Below are 21,935 nucleotides of genomic sequence, written 5' to 3'. Positions count from 1 at the left end.
ATAAGAAATTATGGAAATTTAAAAATTTAATGGAAATATAAACTTAACAAAACCTATGAGATGCTATTAAAGCAGTACTGAGAGGGAAATTCATAATCTTAACTGCTTATAATAAAAAGAAAAAGAGGGTTAGAAATTATATAGCAATTTCCAGCTTAGGGAAGTAGAAAAGAAACTACAGACTAAACACAAACAGAAAAAAAGCAAAGACCCTTAAGAGATAAGAATAAAATCAAACACCCACACACACACACGCAAAAACAAACAAACAAACAAACAAAAACCAGTTACATGAAAAGGCCAACAAATTCCAAAGCCCAAATGTTCTTGTAAAAATAATAATGAAACATACACTACCAGGCAAGTTGGTCAAGGAAGAACAAAGACAGACAGTCTATACTGGATTTGGCATGAAAAACAGAAAAGATTTAAAACTCTATGTATACACTCATGCTAATTAGCATGGGAAGTAAGGGACTGTGCATACACCCTAGAAAATACAAGAAAACTGTCTCCAGAGAAACAGGAGTGCAAGGAACCACATAAGGATCTGTGTAAGCTCTAAAACCATCGACTAGTCAGAAACCTTCCACAGAGAGATCATGAGGTCTTACTTTCAGTTGCATATTACCAAAAATTCAAGAGCAGATAATTCATATGATACACAAAACCTTCTGGGAATGGCGGAAAAAGAGAAAATGAGGGGGGGGGGGGAGAGAGAGAGAGAGAGAGAGAAAGAGAGAGAAAACTGTTAAACACACAAAAGCAGTTAAAGAAAGGAAAAACAGGCCAAACTCTCCCATGAGTAAAGAATCAAAAATTTAAAACAAAATATGAGCAGATAGAATCCAGATGTGCATCAGATGTGTATTTCAGCAAGCTGGTTTTTCCAAGGAGTACAAGAGAACTTGACATTGAGTAAATGGTAAGTAATATAACACAACCAGAAAAAAATCGTGAGACTCTAGGTCATCCTTGTACATGCAGAATAGGCCTTTGATAAATCTCCACATTCATTTATGATGGAAACATAAAACACAAACTGAAAACAGAAACACAAGGGAACTTCCTCAGCCTAATAAAGAACACTTAGAAAAAAAGTGACAGGAAATGTCATTCTTTATAAAATCTTTATAAAAATCAGGCACAAGGAAAATATATCTCCTATTGCTTCCATTCAACATTTACTCTAGGACCTAATGCAAGCAGAAAATGAGAAAAAGAAAGTGCAAGAATCAAAAAGAAATGAACGTTTTCATTATTCAGAAATGATTTTTATATATAGAAGAACACACGGACAAAATTAAGAAGATTAAAGGGTTTGTAAAGTGACAGGATGCAAAATCAATATATAAAAATTAAATTCATACACAAGAGCAATGTGCTGTTTCCAAGAACCAAGAACAAATTCCACAAATGATGACGGAGATGCATCTAGAGAAAAGGACAATCTTTAAAAGCAAAAAATGCAAGATGACATAAATACAGAGAGATAAAATGTTCCTGGGTGAGCAGACATGACACCAAACGCACACGTGTACACACACACACACACACACACACAGAGTATACTTTTTTCTTAATTGATTTACAGATTTAATGCAATCCAAACAAATTCTCAGTGATGTTTGCTGTGTTGTTTTTAGGAGCCGATGCTGTTAATTTCATAAACTATCTCTAAAATTTCACGGAAGGACATAGGCCCGAGTACAGCCAATCCCCAATGAATAAGAGGTTGCCCCTTCTCGGGGGACCATGGAGACCTCTTCCAAAGGTGACGCCGTTCCCAGCAGGCTGCCCTGACTCAGAGGTGGCAATCCGACCCACAGATAATGGAGACAGAAGGAAACCCACGGACCTATGGGATCTCGACACAAAGCAGAGTGTGAATTTCAGATCAATAGAGAGGAAAGGGCTGTTCAATAAGAGGTGCCAGGTCCTAGGGATTATATTTCTTTACGGATTAAAAAATATCAGATTCCTACATCACACCCAACAATTAATTCTAAATAATTTTTAAAATGTTAAAACAAAATACAAGGAGGCGACTTAAGACCTTGGAATACAGAATATCTTAAATATAATGGCAAGGGTGATAGAGTCTGTGTTAAAATCCAGAACCTCTAGTCATCAAAAAGATACTTCATAGGAAATGAAAGTATATGGCCCAGTCTGGGAGAAAATCTTTTTTAAACACAGGAAGCTAACAACAGTTTTCAAAAAATAGGCAAGAACGCTTTCAAACCAATGGGGGAAAACTACGATCCAATGGCGACTCGACCAATGGACGTCACTGCACCAGTCAGCGACTGGCCAGGTGAAAAGCAGCACAACACACTGCTGGTGCACTCGTCCCACTTTACTGCTAATTTAGCAAAAATCAAGAACAATCAATGACAGCTGCGGGGACAAGAAAGGCCAGAATTTAAGGAAACATTTACTACTCACTGCTAAGACCATGTGAACTGGAACCGTCACACTCTGAAAATCATGACATTTCCTTGCAAATATGATCATGAATTCACCTTTGGCCCAGATGCTCTTGCTAAGTGTCTCATCAAGAAAAATGACACTATGGGCCAGAGATAAGTACAAGAATATGCCCAGCAGCACGCCATGTGACAGCCCAACTGAAGATGGCCAAAGCCCCCGCCCACAGGAGAAGGCAGGATGGTTCTATAAAGCGGAAATGAACAGATACAAGGAGCAATGGGAGGACATCGTAGCCCCACCGACCAGGTCCACTCACAGCACGATGTCACGGCTCATGAGTAAAAGGATGAAGAGTGACAGGAGGCAGAAGTTGGAACAGCAAGGGAAGATGGGAGGTGATTTGGCAGCAGGTGGGACTTCAGGGCTGCGAACACTGGAGAAGGTTCACACCGGGAAGGTGTGGAGGAGGCTCCGTGTGGAACACGGGCTCATGGACATCCGCTGATCTTGCTTCATCACTGAAGTAAGGTTTCCTGTCATCACATCCCACTAAACTCGTCTCTTGAAAGACTGCTAGTAAGAGTACTGAGCCTTGATCCCAGAAGCCTTGACACCTAGGACTGACCTTATGTGCCCTCAATATTTCTAGATGATTAAACACAAAATGTGTTTAATGTGTATTCATACATATGTAGACATATATGCATACTAAGCTCAATTACTTAAGCGAGTAATTAACAGGTAAACTTGTGAAACTAAAATACCAAGTTTAAGATGAAGAGCAAAGAAAGACTGTGAATGGATTCAGAAAACACAGAGTTGATTTCTCATCAGGGGATTTAGAGAAAGCATGGCTGGTGTGGGCAAATCAGGTTTCTAGAACGGAGGTCCTGGTCAGTCCCCCAGCACCTCCCTGGCCAGAGATACCACTTGGTGCTAAAGAGGCTCAGACTCATCTCCAGGTTTCTTTTGATTCAGAGGCCATCCTCCAATTTCTTTCCCACTGAAGGCCTTTCTCAGGCCATCGGCTGTCAATTTATTCTCTATTTACTGGAAGTTTCTTAATTTCCTTAGGGCGGGGGTGGGGGGTGGGGAGGGAAGCAAAGTACTCCCTAGATCTAAATCCACAAAGGTTTGGCTACTGGATTCCAGCAGATACCAAATCCCTCTGTAATATGGCATAGTATTTACACAGAATCTACAGAATCTCCCAAAATACACTTAATTGGAGTATTTGTTTTGCTTTTTTGGTTTTGCTCCCTTTGGTACCAGGGACTGAACTCGGAGGCACTCGCCACTGAGCCACATTCCTACATTTTTTTTTTTTTTAATTTTGAGAAAGGGTCTTGCTAAGTTGCTGAGGGGCTCACTAAATTGCTGAGGCTAGCCTTGAACTTACGATCCTCCTGCCTCAAATCACTTGCATTACAGGCATGCACCACAGCAAAAAGCTTCCCACAATATCTTTTAAACCATCTCTAGATTATTTACAATACCCAAGACAATGTAAACGCCAAATAATTGCTAGATTATGTTATTTTCAGAAATAATGACAATAAAATATCTGTACACTTTCAATACAGACACAATTTGTTTTTCAAGTACCTTCAGTCTGTAGATGTTCAAATCTGTGGATGCTGAACAGGGAGGGATGTGTTGTGAAATGCCACCCCAGGGTAATCCCTCCTCAAAGGTTCTGAAATAGGATATGTCCCCTTCCTGAAAGAAGTAGTATAGGATACCTTCTGCTTCTGGTTCATCAACACCTTCCTTTCCTACTCACACAGTGAAGAAAGCTTACCACAGCAACCTCTTGGTTCTGATTTTTCAAAACCTCAAATTGCACTTAATTTTATTTCTGTTTGACTTCAGCCTGCACTACCACATTCCATCTGAATTGAATCCAAAGGACCCAGCACAGAATTCCACAGCACTGTGTGCTCATCTTGTGTGGCCTATACGTCCAGGGATGGACATCCCAGCATCCCAGAGCCCCAGAGCCTTCCTTCCACGCCCACCAACCTCATTCACTACTGGACTTCACAGCAGTGTTCCTAAGCTCTGCAAAGCTATTAATCTGAGCTCAATATCTGTATCTAGCAGGGCACAGTTCTGCCGGGGCTTAAGAGCTCTTTGAGCCACACCAAACACCAGCTGAAACTATAGGGTGCCCTCACCAAAATGCCAACATCCATAAATGACCCTGCTTTACTCCCAACACCCATGTCCACCTGAACCTTGAAAGGTCTTGCAAGCCTAAATCATTTTCACTCTAAAACAAGATACTTTCCCAGATTTTCTAATGCTCCCCGCTTTCCTGGTGCTAAGAGTGCCCTGTGAAACACTTATCGGGCACAATGATCACACGCTGTTTGGAAGCTGGGCATCCTGGCCAGATCCACCTCCACTTCAGCATCGTGAGCAAGCCTACCTCAGTCTCAGTGTGCTCGACAGGGAGATGGGAAGCCCTATAGCTCACAGGGCGCTGTTTACGCTGATAAAATAACATATGGAAGTTCACTTACACCTTCAAGGAGAGAAAGAAATGGTAGCTTAGCCACAGCCATGAGTTGTTTCATGTCACACTAGGCCTTTAAACAGGGTCCAAATCTGCATGGCTCCAGAAGCCTGAGAGTAAAATCAAACTCCCGCGAGGCTGACCCTTCTCTCAGTGCTCTGATGATTCTTAATCAGATTCCCCCAATTCCTACAGCCCTCCATCACATGCAGAGTACCCTCCTTCAGAGACCATATAGACCATCTAACACCCAGCCCTCCTTGCAGCTGTGAACAACAACGCCCCTGGCCTCTTCCTCGAGTCCTTTGTGGTCTTGAGATTTAGCACTAGGCATGCACACACTGACCTCCTCTCCCCTCCCTCAGGACCCAGGTGGGGCTGCAGGTGGTCATTTGAACATGTCTTCCAAAAATCCATGTGCTGGAAACTTAATCCCCAAATTGGAATGTTGATGGCATTTGGAGTTGGGCCCTCTGGGAGGTAGTTAGCTTGAGGTCATGAGAGTGGGGTCCCCATGATGGCATCAGTACCTTTAGAAGAGGAAAGTTAGCACTCCAGCTCTATCTTGCCATGTGATATCTTCCATCATGTGAAGCAAGGAGGCTGAGCAGATGATGATATCAATCCCTTGCAATTCCCAGCCTCTAGCACTGTGAGCTCAATAAAATCCGTCTTTATAAATGACCCAGTCTCAGGTAGGTAGTTATAGCAACAGAAATAATGGTAAACCTTAGCCCATAATTAATGTTTAGTGACAGATATCTGTTTTACACCTCATTGAAACCTTCCCTACTCATCAACTCATCAGATTCTCCCCAATGACTTCTGCCATTCCCACTTTACACTGAAGAAATCCAGGCTCTTCAAGATAAGCGGGTCCCCGGGGTCATCTAGCCGGAAGGGACAGGGCTGGGACCTGCACCTTCTGTGGCTCTCGACATCCTTCTCTCCCACCACCTCACAGAGCCCCTCATTTACTCTAGGTGACTTGGAGCAGAGATTTCTCGGGTTTTTATGTTTGGTTGGCTTGAGTACAGCTTAAAATAGTTTTTAAAACTACACAGGCCATTTTACATTGGCTAAGAATTTAAAGCACGAGCAAGGCCCTCGGTTTGACCTCTACATGCCACAAACAAATAAATAAACAAAAATATAAAAAAAAAAAGTTCTAAGAATTTCAAATAGTTAAAACAAGATGTAACTTATGGCATAACTGGAAATACCACCTTTAAAAAAAAGTTCATTAAAGCTAAAAAATCTTTCATTTCCATCATGTCAATCACTTTTAGAATATGTATGAACTTCTCTGACAGAGATTTTATGACATCACCTTATCTCTTGGAAACTATATTACCATTCTTATTCTCCCAACATAATTTTTCAACCTCATAATATCATCTGATTGATTGTCTACATTTATTATTGAAAGTATTTTATGTATTTTTAAAAAAAGAAAAGTATTTTATTAATTTTAAAAGTTTGTTACTATAAGGTGTTGTATATAAAATTAATGTTTGTAATTACTATGTTATATAACTAATCAAAATAGCATACAGATGAAATGAATATAATATACTTGTTAGGTCTAAAAAGCAAACATTTATTAAAAACAGAATGATTTGGATTTTTTCTCTTAATGTTTATATACCCATAGATAAATATCACTTGCATTTATAATAAGACCTAACTGAAGATCAACTTTGTCCCAATTTTTCATTGTTACAGATAAAATAAATTTCCCACTTTGTTCACATAAGTACATAAATGGGAACAGATGATGGAATTAAAAGTGAAACTCAAGGCTTTGAACTTCTTCCCCATGGACGCCCCAAATCACAGAGTAATCAAACAATTTTGGTGATCATCTGACAACTTAATCAGCAGATCTTCCCACAAAAGAAAACCTTGGAAACCACCAGATCTGTAGGAGAATATACCTCCAAGACATGACTCACTCAGGTCCTGAATTCTGGGAAGTACATTCAAACACTGTAGAAGACTCACTCAAACCCACTCCTCCTTCCCTGAGAAGCACCAAATCTTAACATGATTTTAGTATAAAAATGTGTCATTTCACATTTGCCAGTATTATTTGCATATTTAGGTCTTTCCAGACCTCTAAAGAGCAAAGGGGGCTCCCAAGTTCACACCAACTGGCCAATCAGAGTTACCATCTGCCAGAGGGGATTTCCCCTTGTTTTTAAGCTCAAGTAAATGTTTTTATATTTATTATATTTTATGAACACTTATACATATTATACACACACACATATATATATACATATATATATATATATATAGAGAGAGAGAGAGAGAGAGAGAGAGAAATACTTTTTAAGACACTGGAAGATACATTAAGGAACACAACTGATACAACAGATTATTATAACCATTAGAGTCAGGATTAAAGTGAGATTGGTAACTGAGTTATGTTACCCATTTTATAACAAACTACATGGGCAAAACACTGATGAGTTTCCCGTTAATATATAACGAAGCCATGTTCAATGGAACTAAAATCGGGAGTTACTTACGAAGTTCTAAGTATGAGAGAAGGCTGCACCACAGTCTTTGGTAAATGTATATGCAAATGTTTACAAAGCTCTGTTAGTCTTTGGAGAATAACATCCTTTAAATGCGTTTCTAAATTGGGGGGACACAGTCATTCTTTCGAAGCATGTGACCCAGCTGTTCTTTGGGGTCTCTGTGCTGCCGTCAGACTGCTTTTCTTCATGCTAGATGGCCGGCAGCACCCCATGCACCTGTGCGAAGCACACTGTTTTAATTCCCTCGTTCATCTTCACATATCTTCGTGGCTCTCAGCCGCCCACCCTACTGCTGAGGTTGCAGAAGCTCACTTGGGTTCCGGCCCCAGTGTAGCCCCGGCACTGCGTCTGAGCTCTCCAGCTCTGCTCCTCAGCTCCCCCTCCCAGGCTCGGGGTCTTGGCTGCGAGGGGCAGAAGCCAGGCCTCGCTGCCTTAGATGTGCTCTGGCCTTGGCTCAGGCCTGCGGAGCTGCAGTTCACTTCCTGAGCCTGCTCACATAACTCTGAGAGACACCGGTCTCCACAGAAAGAAGCTGCCTGGGTCTCCTCCCACATCCAGCGGGCAGGTAGCCCTGCATGTGGTGGGGACTTGCTAACTCCACATCTACTCTTGATCCTGAAGAAGACCTCTTCATGTAGGTTGGAGGGACAGGCACCTCCTGTCCACTCTGCAGGTGCCCACCCTCCACTGTGTGTAGGCACCAAGGAGACTCAGTCAGCAGGAGTCAGCGTCTTAGACCCAGCAATGAGCGTCCATCCAAAAGGCCCTGAGCACTCAAAAATGGAAATAAACAAAAAAATGTAACCGAGTTCACTGTGCAAAATGTGGTTGTTGCTATTTATCATAATGCTGTCCATCACATCTCAGAACAGCATCTCCAACCACTTCCTTGTCTAAAAATATCACTCATTTCTCCTTGTCAGTGGCTCAACACCCATGGAGAACTGGAAGGGTACTGTGTTGATATTTGCATTTCTAGCTGGGGTTTTCAAGTGACCTTTGCCCTACGGGCCAACAGCCCAGAACAGAGCGGTGATGAGCACAGAGCAGCTGCACTTCTCCAGATCCTGGCTGTTCCCCAGGCCCAGGATGGTCAAGGCTAAGCCAAAGTTTCTCAGCCAAAGATTTCCTTTTTTAACCAATGATATTCTGCACTTGAAATATAAAAACATAATAAAAATAAAATAAAAATTATCTTTCTGATTCCGATACTTCAATCACCTAAGTAAGAAGTCTGGTGTTTATCATGATGAAATATGTTTCATTTCAAGCCTAAACATTTAAAAACGTCTTTGTTTGTGCTAGGATGTCATTTTCTGGTATTTTGGCCTCTGACTACATCTTTTGTGAATATGAAGCTATTTCACAATTCTTACAATTTGAGGCAGATCCCAAAAAGGAGGCTCCTGGGAAGTGGGTGTGGGCAGACGCAGGAAGGAACAGGAGCTTCACTTGGGCCTTGGGGCTCTTTCCCACGGTGCTCACACTTGCCCTCGGACCTGGGAGAGTCTAGGGACCCCCGGACCAGCGAGCACCTTGCAGACAAGGACACAACAGTCCCATAGCGTTCACGTTTAGGATTAAAAAGATACAAGGCTGTGCTGTACTCATCCTCCATGGAGAGGAGGTGGGAGGCAGCTTCGACAGCCCCCTCCCCAGGGCCAGGTCCTGACCTCAGCGACTCGGCAACGAGGGGGGCAGCAACAGGCAGCCAGGTATTCCCTGTTCACCAACTGGGCAAACTGGTCATGTAGGTACGTGCAATGGCCGTCCAGAAGACTTCCCAAGTGGACACAATGAAAACCAGCCAGGCGGGGGGACTGAGGTGCCGGGCCAGGGGAAGGAACAACGGAACTGTCACATCCCACAAAAGCACCATCTCCCAATTCCACACACCATGTCCAAGGCCTCAGCCCAGCAACCCCCGTGCCTAAGCCCATGGCACTTGACCGTCCTCCTGCATTGCTAGCCTAACGCGCTGTCTCCTCGCTGCCCCTGCTCCGTCCCCACTGTGAGGAGTGTCCTCTCTCGCCTGCTCACTGAAAGCCAGCCTCACTCTGCTTGGCCAGAGGATCAACCACGTTCTGATGTAGAGTGAGCCTTTACCTCCCCAGCTGGGCTACCAGGGGAGGACACAATCCCCTGCTCGGGGACCTTCAATCTGTAGCCACAAGCTCTGGTGTGCTCCCTGCCTCTTGTCTGCAAACTTAGCGGCCCTCGGTGACTATGTTGCTCACTTCACAAAGAACAGATGAGCAACCATAAGAGGACCTTCCCCTCCAAGTGACAACCACATATCCTCCATTGGGGCCCTTCCTAGAGTCCCCCATGCCTCTCCTGAAGTCAGGCACTCACCCTCCCACAAGCCGACTTCCCTCCTGCACAAGGAGGCTTTGTCAGGCTCTGTCCTACACTGAGACGTCACTCAACCACTCCAGCACTAGGCTGAGCTCCCAACTACACTCATTCTCCCGACTGGTTCTCACCACCAGTTCCACCCCAAATTGTGCTCCTTCCTGCCCTGCTTGGCAACCGAAGCTCAGCACCTGCCCATCTTCTTGCTCCAACTCCTCCCGGTGGCGCTGCCTTCCAGTGAGCCTTGTGCAGCCACAGCCACCAGACAAAAAAATATCCACGCCCAAACCACCAGTGACCCAGATAGCAGGATCCCAGTGTCATGGGTCCCCACCCCTCTTGGGCCACGAGCACCTGGACACAACTCCTCACGCCCTCCATTTGGAAATGATTCCAAGTGACCTCCAAGAAGCCACACTCTTGCTTCCCTACCTCTCTGGCTTGCCCGCCCCCCCCCCCCCCTTCTGCTCCCCTCTCCTTAACTCCTCCATCACTCGGGACCTTCTGATCTTATTCCTTCAAATACCAACCACTGGCCAGACTCCCATCGCTGTCCGACGGCACGACATCAGCTCTGGAGACCACTGGCCTCCCCGCACCTCCACTGGGTGTCCTGGGATCCTTTCAATCCCAATGTGCTCCAGACCATCTCCTAGTCTCTTTTTGTCACCTTCTCTGGCCACAGTGGAAACTCACTGGAGCTCAAACTCTTGGCATCACCATTATTCCTCTTTTTCTCACACCCACGGCCACTCAATCGGGCCATCTGAAGGAATCTGGCTTCAAAACATTTCCAGAAAGTGACCACTTTGCTCCACTTTCACAGTCACCAAGGAGCGGTCCTGTCCACAGTGATCGCCTCTCAGATCCAACTCTTGTCCCCCACCCCTCCCGTGCAGTTCCCAGCCCAGGGGCCAGAATGAGTCTGTTAAGGTGGAATGCCGATTCCCCTCCTCCTCTGCTTAAAACCCCACGCACATTTTCCACCTTGAAACCCAGAATCCCCCTAGTGGCTGCAGGACAGGACATGCCAGGTTACTGCTCTCTCTCCCACCTCAGCCCGCTCTCTGCTGGCCGTCACCTCGTCACCTCTCTGTGCCTGACCCGGCATCCTGTGCTCCACTCACACCTCCAGCTGCACTGTCTCCACAAGAGCAGGCACCTGTGCTGCTGTGCTCACTGCGTGTAGCACCGGGAACAGGGCGAGGCACACATGGGAGTTAAGCCACATATTCTCACTGAATCAACGAGCCCCTGAGACTCTGGATACATCTCTGTCCTCCTGCATCTATTTCCTGTCTGCAACATGAGATTTGCAACGTCAGTCTCACCTGCATGTTAAGAGCAGTAAACGAGGACTCATGAAATCTTCGCAAAGCACAAATTCCACAACAGCTGAATGTATTGAGGGTGTTCCTAAAAGTTCTCTCAGGGAGACATGCTGGGAATCTGCCTGGGTACTGCTGGGTAAGAGGGATGGAAAAATCCAGCCAGGCAGCCTTCACTCTCTCCCAACAATGGCTGAGACTCCTCTCAGAGGAGCAGCTGATGGTTTCCACACCTTCATTGACTTCCCAAACTCAGAGTTACCTGTGAGAAGTCCCAGGGGCAGAGCGCAGTACCTTCCTGCTGGGTCCTGGGGTCCTGCTGTGTAGATGTGCATTCAGCAGCAGGCTGCTCCCTCCTGCTGGGTGCCCACAGGAGAGGTGGGACAAGAGCGCTGGTCCTGGAGGTCCCTGCAGACCAGGAAGGGGGCCCCTGGGAGCCTCAGACCCGGCAGGGAGTGAGATACCTGGGAAGGCAGAGAAGGGCGCAGGTGGTCAGGAGCTGCGTAGCAAGGCTGGCAGGGCCAGTGGTCCCTGGCATCCACCCCTCACACCGCCACGTCCAGAGGGAAGGCTGGGCATAACCACTAGACATCTTACCACTCGAGCATCTGTAAAGCACAACAGTGAAGTGGAGAAAGGACTGAGGTTTACTGAGGAAAAAACCAAATTCCACCAAGAGGTTAACAGATCAGTCCACCAACACATGCCATTCTCAGAACACAGATCACCCCAGCGTGTCCCCTCCTGTCCCCTGCTTTCCTTCTGCACCAAGCCTGTGCCACTGCTTCCCCTACAGGGAGGGTTTGACCTCAAGGGTGACCTTGGGAAAAAACCTCTAAAGTGAATAATAAACAAAAAGGGAATTAAAATGGTACAATAGAGATCAGCTATTTCATAATCACACAAAAAGCAAAACAGAGGACCACAGGAACACGAAAGAGAAGAGCTATGGGAAACCAAGCAATAACGGGACTGACGTCCAACCCACGTGGTCACTAGCCACATGACATGGCCGACACACTCCAGGCGAAGGAGGACAGTGGTAGAACAGGCAAAACCCAAACGCGCTTACATGAGACTCGCTTTAGAACAGCACCAAAGCCAATAAGATAATTACAAACTTAACAAAAGCTGGGAATGGCGTCACATGTCTGTGATCCTTACAACTCAGGAGGCAGAGACAGGATCACAAGTTCAATGGATCACAAGTTCAAGGCCAGCCCCAGCCACTTAGCAAGACTTTGTCTTGAAACAAAAAAATAAAAAAAAAGGGTCAGGTATCTACTTAGTAGCAAAGCACCCCTGGGTTAAATCCCCAGTTCCAAAACAAAACAAAAAATTAACAAAAGACATGTAAGATTTGTATAACGAAAACTACCAGAACATCACTAAAATAAATAATAAATAAAAATTAAAAAGCCCTAAATAAAGAGAAAGATGTCCGAAGTTCATAAACAAGAAATCTGAATCTAGATGCAAGCCTTATCCTTTTCATATTGTTACGATAGTAGCACTTCTAAAATTGATTAAAACATAATTATATCCCATGTAATCTCTAATAAAACTTCATCTTCCTTTTTTGCAAAAATTGACTAGCTGATTCTAAAATTCACTCAGAGAACCAAGAAAACCTGAATAGCCAAAAGAACCTTGGGGAAAAAAAAATAAACTTACAAAAGATACACTTCCTACGACCAGGTCTTACTTGGAAGTTATATTACTATCAGACAACGTAATACCAGCATGAAGACACAGATTGATAAATTAGAATTGGCAACTAGAAACTGTTTGTAGTTAACTGATTTTTCACAAGAGTGCCATGACATTTCAATGGCGAAATAATAGTTTTTTCAACTAATGGTGCTAAAAAAAAAAAAAAAAAACACAAAAAAATCTGAATCTTGATGCAAGCCTTATCCTTTTCATAAGTTAACTTAAAATGATTCTAAAGCAAAATGTTGGACTTAAGCTTATAAAACTCTCAGAGGAACACATAAGAATAAATCTTCATCATCTTAGATTACCAATGGCACCAAAAGCAGAAGCAACAGGACAAAATACTGATATAAAGGCCTCCACCAAAGCTAAAAATGTTTGTGTGTCTAAGGACACCATCAAGGTGAAAAGACAACCCACAATATGGGAGAAGATCTTTTCAAATTATATATCTGATAAGGGACTTATATCCAGAATACTCAAAGAATACTTAACAATAAAAAGACAACCAGAAGGATTTAAATAGACATTTCTCCCCAAAGACAATAATCAAATGGTCAAAAACACATGAAAAGATACTTAATACTCAACACAATTAATGGTGTAGAGAAATGCCAATCCAAACCTCAATGAGATGCCACTTCATACCCACAAGCTAGAATCAAGACAGATACAGACAAGTGCAGGCAAGGACGTGGAGAAGTCAGACCTCATAAAACACTGCACCGGAAGTTAGGTGGAGTCACTGCTTTGAGAAAAGGTTCAGCACTTCAAGGTCATCCACAGAACTGCCAAATCCAGGAACCGCACACGGAGGTATATACCAGCCAAGGCAACAGAAGACAGCTCCACACAGAAACTTATTCATGAATGTACAAAGCAGCATCATTCACCATCGCCAAAAAGTGAAAACAACCCCCTTCCCCTTCAACCGGTCAATGGGTAAAAATAAAATGTGGTACATCCAAGCATTGGATGCAGCACAGAACAGACCGCAGCACGGATTCCCGCTGCAAGATGAATCCTGAAAATACTGGACTGACTGAAAGAAATCAGACGCAGAAGGCCACACATTGCATGAAATCAGTTATATGAAACACCAGGACAATCCATAGAGGCAGGAGCTAAGTCACTGGTTTGCAGAAGCTTGGGGCATGGGAGAACAGGAACGAGTGCTAATGGACAGGGGGTTTCAGAGGCTACTGAACTGTTCTGGAATTAAGTACTGGTGATGGTTACAACACTCAGAATATGTTAAAAAGCAGAAAAAAGTGTATTTATAATGGTGACTTTTATGCTATGTAAATTATATCTCAACAAAATTATATTTTAAAAGAAAGAAACACATCTACTGGAATAAAATTAAAAGGCAAGGCAAGATTACATTAGAATTTCCCAAGTGTTGTTCTCAGAGTATAGCTTTGCTCATCGGGATTGCTAGGCTGGTGTGTGAACTCTGCTTACTTTTAGGCTTTTCTGATCAGGAAGCAAAGAACAACGTTCATGGCCTCTACTGCCCCTCCATCCTGGCACTACCATCCCAGTCTCCAGATAGAAGGAAAGCCATGAGGAATCTGTGTGGACAGAAGACACATCTGTGGCTGGACAGACTCACACATCTTTGTGGTAATGTTCCTTCCTCGCTGCCCACTCACTAAGATAGCAACTCTGCCCCCACCCAGCCTGAGAGGGCTGATATTCTTGCAGGGTGGAAGGCAGGCTGCTGAGGCTAAAGCTTCAGAGTGACCCGACTCCAGACACCTGCTGGCCCTGGGCTGAGCAGCCGTCTCACCTACTTACCGCCCCGCCTGCTCTGCCCTGACAGCATCAAGACACCTATTGCACCACTAAGCTACGAGTGTATTTTCTGCCTCACTTGGCAATAAATTCTCACCTTCAGACAAAGACAAAATACATCCCCTCTGCTCCACCTTTCTGCCATTTTCTCCCAGGTAAAGAGTCTGTAAATAGAATGATCATCTCCAGCAGGAAGGAGAGCTCTCTGCTGAGCTGGCGCACCCGCAGTCAGAGCCTTTGAGCTGCGTCAAGAAAAGCTTTATGAAAGGGAGAGCGTCCACAGAGCCCTCTGCCAGGAGGGTGCTGGGAGCCCTGTGCACCCCCTGGGCCGTCGGCAGGTGGCAAAGCCCCTGTCCCCACCTTCCCCAGCCCACTGCCACAGGCTGGCTCCCGTCTGCACTGTCTCGGCACCAGCAGGCACAGCTCTAAAGGGCAGCAGCACTGTGCCTGGCCGCTGACCTGCGTCTTCTCAGTGTACAGCCTCCAGCCATGGGCACCCTCCTGGGAACCAAGAACTACTCCCCTAGATCTTCAGTAATGAAGCAGCCACGACCCAGAGTCGGCAGTCCCTCTCCCTGGATTTCCGAGCAAGCCCTGAAGTCGTCCATGCCTGCTTCTGCAGAACAATGCATGTGGGGACTATCCTCCATTCCCCAACCTGCTCCTGCACCCCCACGACTCACGGAGATGCTGGAGGAGGATGCGGAGTGGAATGAGCCCCTACTCCCGAGTTCAGACCACACTGCAGCCCTTATGCCACACGAGACCCTTCAAGATACTTAAAAACAAAAACAAAAAACCTACTGTTTGGCCAGGCATGGTGGCACACGCCTATAATCCCAGGGGCTTGGGAGTCTAAGGCAGGAGGAGCATAAGTCCAAAGCCAGACTCAGTAATTTAGTGAGGACCTAAGGAACTTAGTGAGATGCTGTCTCAAAATAAAAAGTAAAAAGGACTGGGGATGTGGTCAAGCACCCTGAGTTCAATCCCTGGTACAAAAAACTAAAAAGGAACAACAAAAAGAACCCTGCTGTGTATCCACTGAAGCACATACAAGGAGAGGCGCCCCACTTCCTAACAGTGTGCTCCTGGGATGACGCCAATCAACCTTTCACATGAACATGGACACTGCTTCAAATTAGGGACAAAAGACTCAAAGGTTTAAAATAACCCGAGAAAGCCAATCTGATGCAAAAACACGTAAAAGAATATAAAAGGGTCCTGTTAGTAAGTTACTTATAAGATTCCTCCTTGTTAAATACACACAGGAAGTCAGAACAGGTGGAATCGCTAAAATAACCAGGCATATGAGAAAAAAAATAGAAAAAAGAGTAGAGACAACCACTGGAACCATTGTAGTCTCAGTTTACACAAACACACACACAAGTACACACGGTCACACACAGGCACACACGCACGTGCACACACGCACACACACACACACACACCCACACCTTATCTTAGAGATAAAAGGAGAAACAATCAAATGAACCCAGGAGAAGGAGGAGGTACTATTTCCTTAGGTTGCTCTTCACGGCCTCTGATATTTTAAGTGAGACTCGAGTGGAAGGAGGAAGCTGGACAGGAGAACACACAGGGACACCTCGGCCAGCAGAGGGGCAGGCAGGACCTCCTGGAGCAGTGGGGAGAGGGCGAGAGGAGAAGAGCCAGGTGGGTTTTGAAGGCAGTTGCAGAAGCGATTGACTTTAGGCAGGAGGAAAGGGGAGGGCAGGTCTCGGTCTTCAGCTACCCTGTGAACTGAGCTGTCAGAGGCTGGGGTAGCCCTCATGCCCACGGTACCCAAATGGGAACTATCCAGTGGCAGGCATGGGCTCCTGAGGCTCATCTTGCTGCAGACAGAGAAGCCCTCAGCGTCCATGCTATTACAGTCAGGAGACCCCTGGGCATGGGTGTCAGATGGAAAGGACAGCAGTGGTCTGAGGAGGAAGCTTCGGGGCCTCCAAGGCCAAGACACAGGTGCAGCACAGGGCCTGCTCAGAGGTCACAGGACAGGAATCAACCTGCAGAGTGACCTTTCCAAAACTTAAGGGGACACGGCAGGCTGCAGAGCCTGGGTGAGGGGGCCTGGGAGGCTCTGGTCACACACGGCAGGTGCCTGGGCAGCAGGAGCGAGGCTTTCTCTCCAGCTACTTTTATCTGCTAGCCTGCAGGAAGCTGGGCTTAGCCAAAGCTGGGGTTTTGCCAGGGATGATGAAAGTAGGGAACAGAACAACATTCCAGAAAGAAGAGTAAGAACAGAAGGTGGCAGGGACCACTGAAAGGGAAGAGCGGCCAGAGGTATGTTTAGAGGGTGGGAGTGAGGTCAGGTAAAAGGAAGTCAGTTGCACTGAGAGGTGGGGGTCAGAGACTAGGACATGATGCCCTGATGTCAGAATCCTGGCTCTATCACAAGAACGGGCTGGTCAGGGAGATACAGAGGGAGAAAAAGAGGTTCACAGTGCTAAGAGGACCTGCTATGGGGATGCAGACATGGCTAAAGTAGGAGCAGCCAAAAAAAAGTAGTGATTCAGCCGAGAAAGTCCTCAGCTAACATGAAGGAGGGCCTGGAAGGCACAGAGAAGACACAGACGAGGAGGAGGAGGAGGAGGGAGGTCTGATGGCTGGTGCAGAGCCTTTGCAAGAGAAAACCTGGAGAGCTACTTAAATGTCCACCAATATGTAGCATTGTCCACCTAGTGAAGAACAAGCTGGTCCTACAAGCATTGGCGTGTGAAGATGTCTGAGACACACACACAAATAACAAGTGTAGAACACAACGATTTACACAGTATGGCGGCATTCATGAGCATAATAAAACACACGATTTCTCCAGAAGAAGGCAAAGGGGGAAAAACCTATTGATGATTGCTACATGGGACCACAGGGAATTGTACTTACTTTCACTTTATTACTTTTTGAACTTTTTTCTGACTTTCTGCATTTCCAACTTGAAATTTTCAGAGACTGAAATGTTTGGCATAGCTTACTTTATCAATAGATTTCCACACACTGAGAAAAATAATTTCTTTTGTCTCGCAATGGATCGTATATCCTAAATGCAATGTACTGCAAACTCTAAAATTAAAATCCCACCAAAAGACTCCATTTCTTTATATTCCCAGCTCTCTGAAGCAAATCTGTAGGGCTGGGTCTCTCCAAAAATCCAGAGGAATCAGGTTCGGGGAGCTCCTCCATTTCTTCCCTCACAGGCTTGTCTTCTCCTGGTGAATGGACACTTCGGACTGTGCTCACCTGTGACACTCCGCTCACAAGGTGGCACTCACAATGCCTGACACATTACATACCAGAAATTGACAACGCTCTCTCTACATCTCCCCCAAGCTTTCAACCCCCAAGCCTACGACTTTTTAAGTGGCCACTGAGCCTCCAATTTAATATTTCAAAACAAAAACAAATAAACAGTGTAGTTCTCTGCAGTTAAGCTCGGCAGCCACCCTAAGTGGAGGTTCCCATGCATGATCTGTTTGACTGCGGTATGAATGGCGGTCTTGTCCCGCTTCAAGAAAGCGCCTCTCTGTTGACAGGCATCGTGTTCCAATGGGGCTGCACCCTGGGAAACCCAGGGCCTCACAGTCGTCGCGCCTTCAGAGCTGCCTCGCGGAGAGTCATTTCTCATTTGCCTTCTCTGGGGGAAAATAAAGTACTCTTCAGCAATGAAGGGATTTGCCGAGTTATAACTATGGAGCACACTCATTGGCTCACTGGCTATCAATTAATTAAATGAGTTTTTTTTTTAAAACTTCTCTGTTGTGATAAAAGGCACTTGGCTAATTCTAGCCATCATTCCTAATTCTAAGAAATTACTCATAAAAATGAAGCTAATTCTTAGGCTTGAAACTGCTCACAAAGAACCAACTGATTTACCCGACTGGATACTGAATCAGGCACAAAATAAGAAGCTTGTTTTAGTAGAGGCTTTACCCAAGAGGAAAAACAGTTTATTTAGAATGGTGAGTGAAAACACACACTAACTATACAGAACTCAGAAAGCAGCTCCCTTGACTAACTTTGAAAAGGAATAAGGTAGATTTGTATGTGCTGTTCAGGGTGGGGGTGGGGGTCCAAATAGCAATGCACAGGGCTGGGGATGTGGCTCAAGCGGTAGCGCGCTTGCCTGGCATGCGTGCGGCCCGGGTTCGATCCTCAGCACCACATACAAAACAAAGATGTTGTGTCCGCCGATGACTAAAAAATAAATATTAAAATTCTCTCTCTCTCTCTATCTCTCTCCCTCTCTCACTCTCTCTTTTAAAAAAAAAATAGCAATGCACAGTGTTTTCTATCTAAAGATGGTGTGTGGCAGGAGGTGGAGGTGGGGGATCTGACACTGGGAGAACCCGTACCTAAGCAAGCAGCAGTAACACACGCCTCCGGTTCAGAAGACTGAAGGCCAGGGCAGGAGGAAGATCGACTTGCACCATAAGATTTTGTACTGTTACATATTTAATGTATTATATGTATTTTTAAATCAAAGTTAAATCCACTGAGCATAAAATTAACTGTTTTAATTTAAGTCAGCGGCATTTAGCACATTCACCATGTCACGCAGTCAGCAATATAACCTAGTTCCAGAACATTCCTATCTCCTCAAAAGGTTCCTGGCCCCAGGAGAAGTCACCCTGCAGGCCCTCCTCTCCAGGGCAGCACCTGCAGTCTGCCTTCTGCAGGTGGCTCCACCTCCTCTCTGGATCTTACATATAAAAGGAGTCACACAATATCGAACCTTTTATGTCTGGCTTCTTTTTTAGTTCCTTTTTTAAAAACTAAAGTTTAAATAAAATATCTCTTGGAATAATTCCATCAAAGTCATTCATTACATTTTTGTTGAAGGTGTTTGGATGCCTAACAGCTGGAAATCAATTTTATCAAGTCCCATGGATGACAGAAGATGAAACTATCCATGCAAAGAGAATCAAGAGAATCATTTCCTGCGTAATAGGGCAAAAAGTTATCAGCCCGCAAGACATTTTAAGTTCCCAACGTATGCAGAAGAGCCATGAGTAATTTTTGATGTAACGGGATGTTAAATTCAAAGCTGGAAGAGGGCACTAGAGTGTTCACACGATCAGCATTGGGTAGAAAATTACGTCCCCAAACCATTCAACTGTCCAGCCTCATACAGCGTCAGCTGAGCCCACTGCACTACCATGGCCAGGGATCTCACGAGGCTGTAACTGAACACGGGGCACAGGGGCAGAGCAGTGCAGGTGGGTACAAACTGTGAAGGAGGAGATCTAAGATTTCACCAAGGTACACCAATCCTTAAAAGAAAAGGCTGGAGAAAAAGAAAACCAACCACTTCTGAGGCCCATCAGACAACTGAGGCCCCAGGACAAAAACACTCTCCAAAATCTGGAGAGAAAGCGGAAACTGGAATCAGAGTCACACCTGTCCACATCACAGGGATGGGAGGGAGGACTGTGACACTCTGCCATAAGGTGCACGAGCTATGTAATCGGGTGGTGCCGTGCTTTTTAAAAGTAGATCTAAGTGACATTGCCAACTCTAGGGCGATCATTAAAGATAATGTTTAAAAATGTATAATTGATAGCATGATACAGTAGACAATATGGGATCCCACAAACCATTCAACCAGAGAAGTCAAAAAGAGGAAAAACAAATAGATGCAATAAAGAGAAAAGAGCTGCCAATATGGTAGGTATTGGTCCCACCATGTTCATGATCACTTTAAACATAAATGGCCTAAACATATCAGTTTAAAGATATGGATTTTCAGAGTGGATGAAAAAGCAAGACTAGCCGTGCACGGTGGCACACACCTGTAATTCCAGGGCTCGGGAGGCTGAGGCAGGAGGATCAAAGGTTCAAAGCCAGCTTAAGCAACTTAGTGAGGCTGTAAACAACCTAGTGAAACCCTGTCTCAAAGTAAAAATAAATACATAAATAAAAAGGGTTGGGGATGTGGCTCAGTAGTTAAGCACCCTCTGGGTTTAATCCCTGGTACAAAAAAAAAAAAAAAAAAAAAAAAAAAGCCATACTGAACTGTTATTTGTAGTCTGCAAGAAACCCACTTTCAATACAAAGATTGCAGCTAGAAGTAAAGGGGTGAAGAAAGATGCATCGTACTAACACTAATCAAAAGAAAGCTGGAGGAGCTAGGTTAATTTCAGACAAAGCAGAGTTCAAAACAGAAAGCTCATCAGAAACAAAAAGAGACCATTACAAAATAATAAAGGGGTCAATTTTCCAAGAAGACATAAAAATTCTTAACACGGACACACTACAGCAGTGCATCACAGTTCATGAGGCAAAGCTGATACAACTGTGAGGAGAGACAGGACAGTTTGCTATGGAGGAGCTGCAGATGTTAACTCCACTTCCTCAGAAATGGACGCTCCAGCAGGCGGAGCGTGAGTAGGGACAGGGCCCACCTGAAGAGCGCTGACAGTCCACCCGCTCCATCAAGAATATTCCAGCCACCAGCAGCGCTGCCCACTCCCAGGACATATCTGGGCCTCAGGGCTCACCTTCAGTGCAAACACTAACACAGAATCAGACCAAGGAGTCTTTCCCTTCACTACGCGCACAGGCAACAGACAGGGTGGCCGGCCCCCAAAGCCTGGTTCTCCACGCGCAGACGTAGACAGCACTTGAGTTGCTGCCATGTTCATTCAGAGTTTACTGCAAAGTAACGATCCAAACAGAAAAATAAAGACAGGAGGAGAAGGCATTTTATTTTTCATTTAGCTGTTTATCTTTAATTGAAAACTAGAGAAATTAGCAGTCAAGAAGGGTCCACATCTTTCCCTCTTTGGTGTGCTTCTTGGTGCTCGGGAAGGACCTCGGGGCGTCCTGTGTGCCAGGCCAGAGCTCCTCTGCCAGGCTCCAGCCCCAGCCCTGAGGTTTCCCCGTTTGTGCAGGCAGGAAGGGCAGTCTTTGATTCAGCCAGGAAACTGTTCTCCAGATGGAGTCTGAAAGTTCCAGGCAGTGCGTCCTCTCGGTTCCCACAGCCCCTCTTCCCACTGCCTCCCACCTCCCCACCTGGCAGCTCTGAGGGCTACTGGAGAATCCACCTTTTGGACAAGCCTAAAATCCTTCTTTGAATTTCTATAGGCATGATCCCTTTAATCATCAGAGGAGTCCTTTCAAAACCGTGACCCTGGAGCCACTCTCACTTTACAGACGGACACAAGGGGAACATTTGCAGAGAGGTCTCTGCACAAGTCCCAGTGGGGCCGGAAGCCCTGGGCAAGATTCATA

The 21,935-nt window shown here is 45.3% G+C and overlaps 1 protein-coding gene across 7 annotated transcripts in view; it reads right to left on the bottom strand.

Annotated features, from left to right (window-relative positions):
- Positions 1-21,935, bottom strand: part of Rnf144a (ring finger protein 144A) — a 95,914-nt gene that overhangs the window by 62,141 nt on the left and 11,838 nt on the right. For 4 of the 7 annotated variants that reach the window (XM_027937794.2, XM_027937796.2, XM_027937795.2 and 1 more), the window contains one exon: positions 11,443-11,644. The exons of 1 other annotated variant lie outside the window; for it this stretch is intronic. In XM_027937794.2, the coding sequence (XP_027793595.2) occupies positions 11,443-11,515 (73 nt within the window). In that variant the 5' untranslated portion in view covers positions 11,516-11,644. Of the gene's footprint in view, positions 1-11,183; positions 11,422-11,442; positions 11,645-21,935 lie in introns of those variants that run through there. 2 more of the 7 variants (XM_027937798.2, XM_027937801.2) reach the window with 2 other exon arrangements.

Source organism: Marmota flaviventris, chromosome 14 (assembly GCF_047511675.1).
Source record: "Marmota flaviventris isolate mMarFla1 chromosome 14, mMarFla1.hap1, whole genome shotgun sequence".
Lineage (NCBI taxonomy): Eukaryota > Metazoa > Chordata > Mammalia > Rodentia > Sciuridae > Marmota > Marmota flaviventris.
The sequence above is the reverse complement of the archived record's forward strand: the minus strand, read 5'-3'. Positions and strand labels throughout refer to the sequence as shown.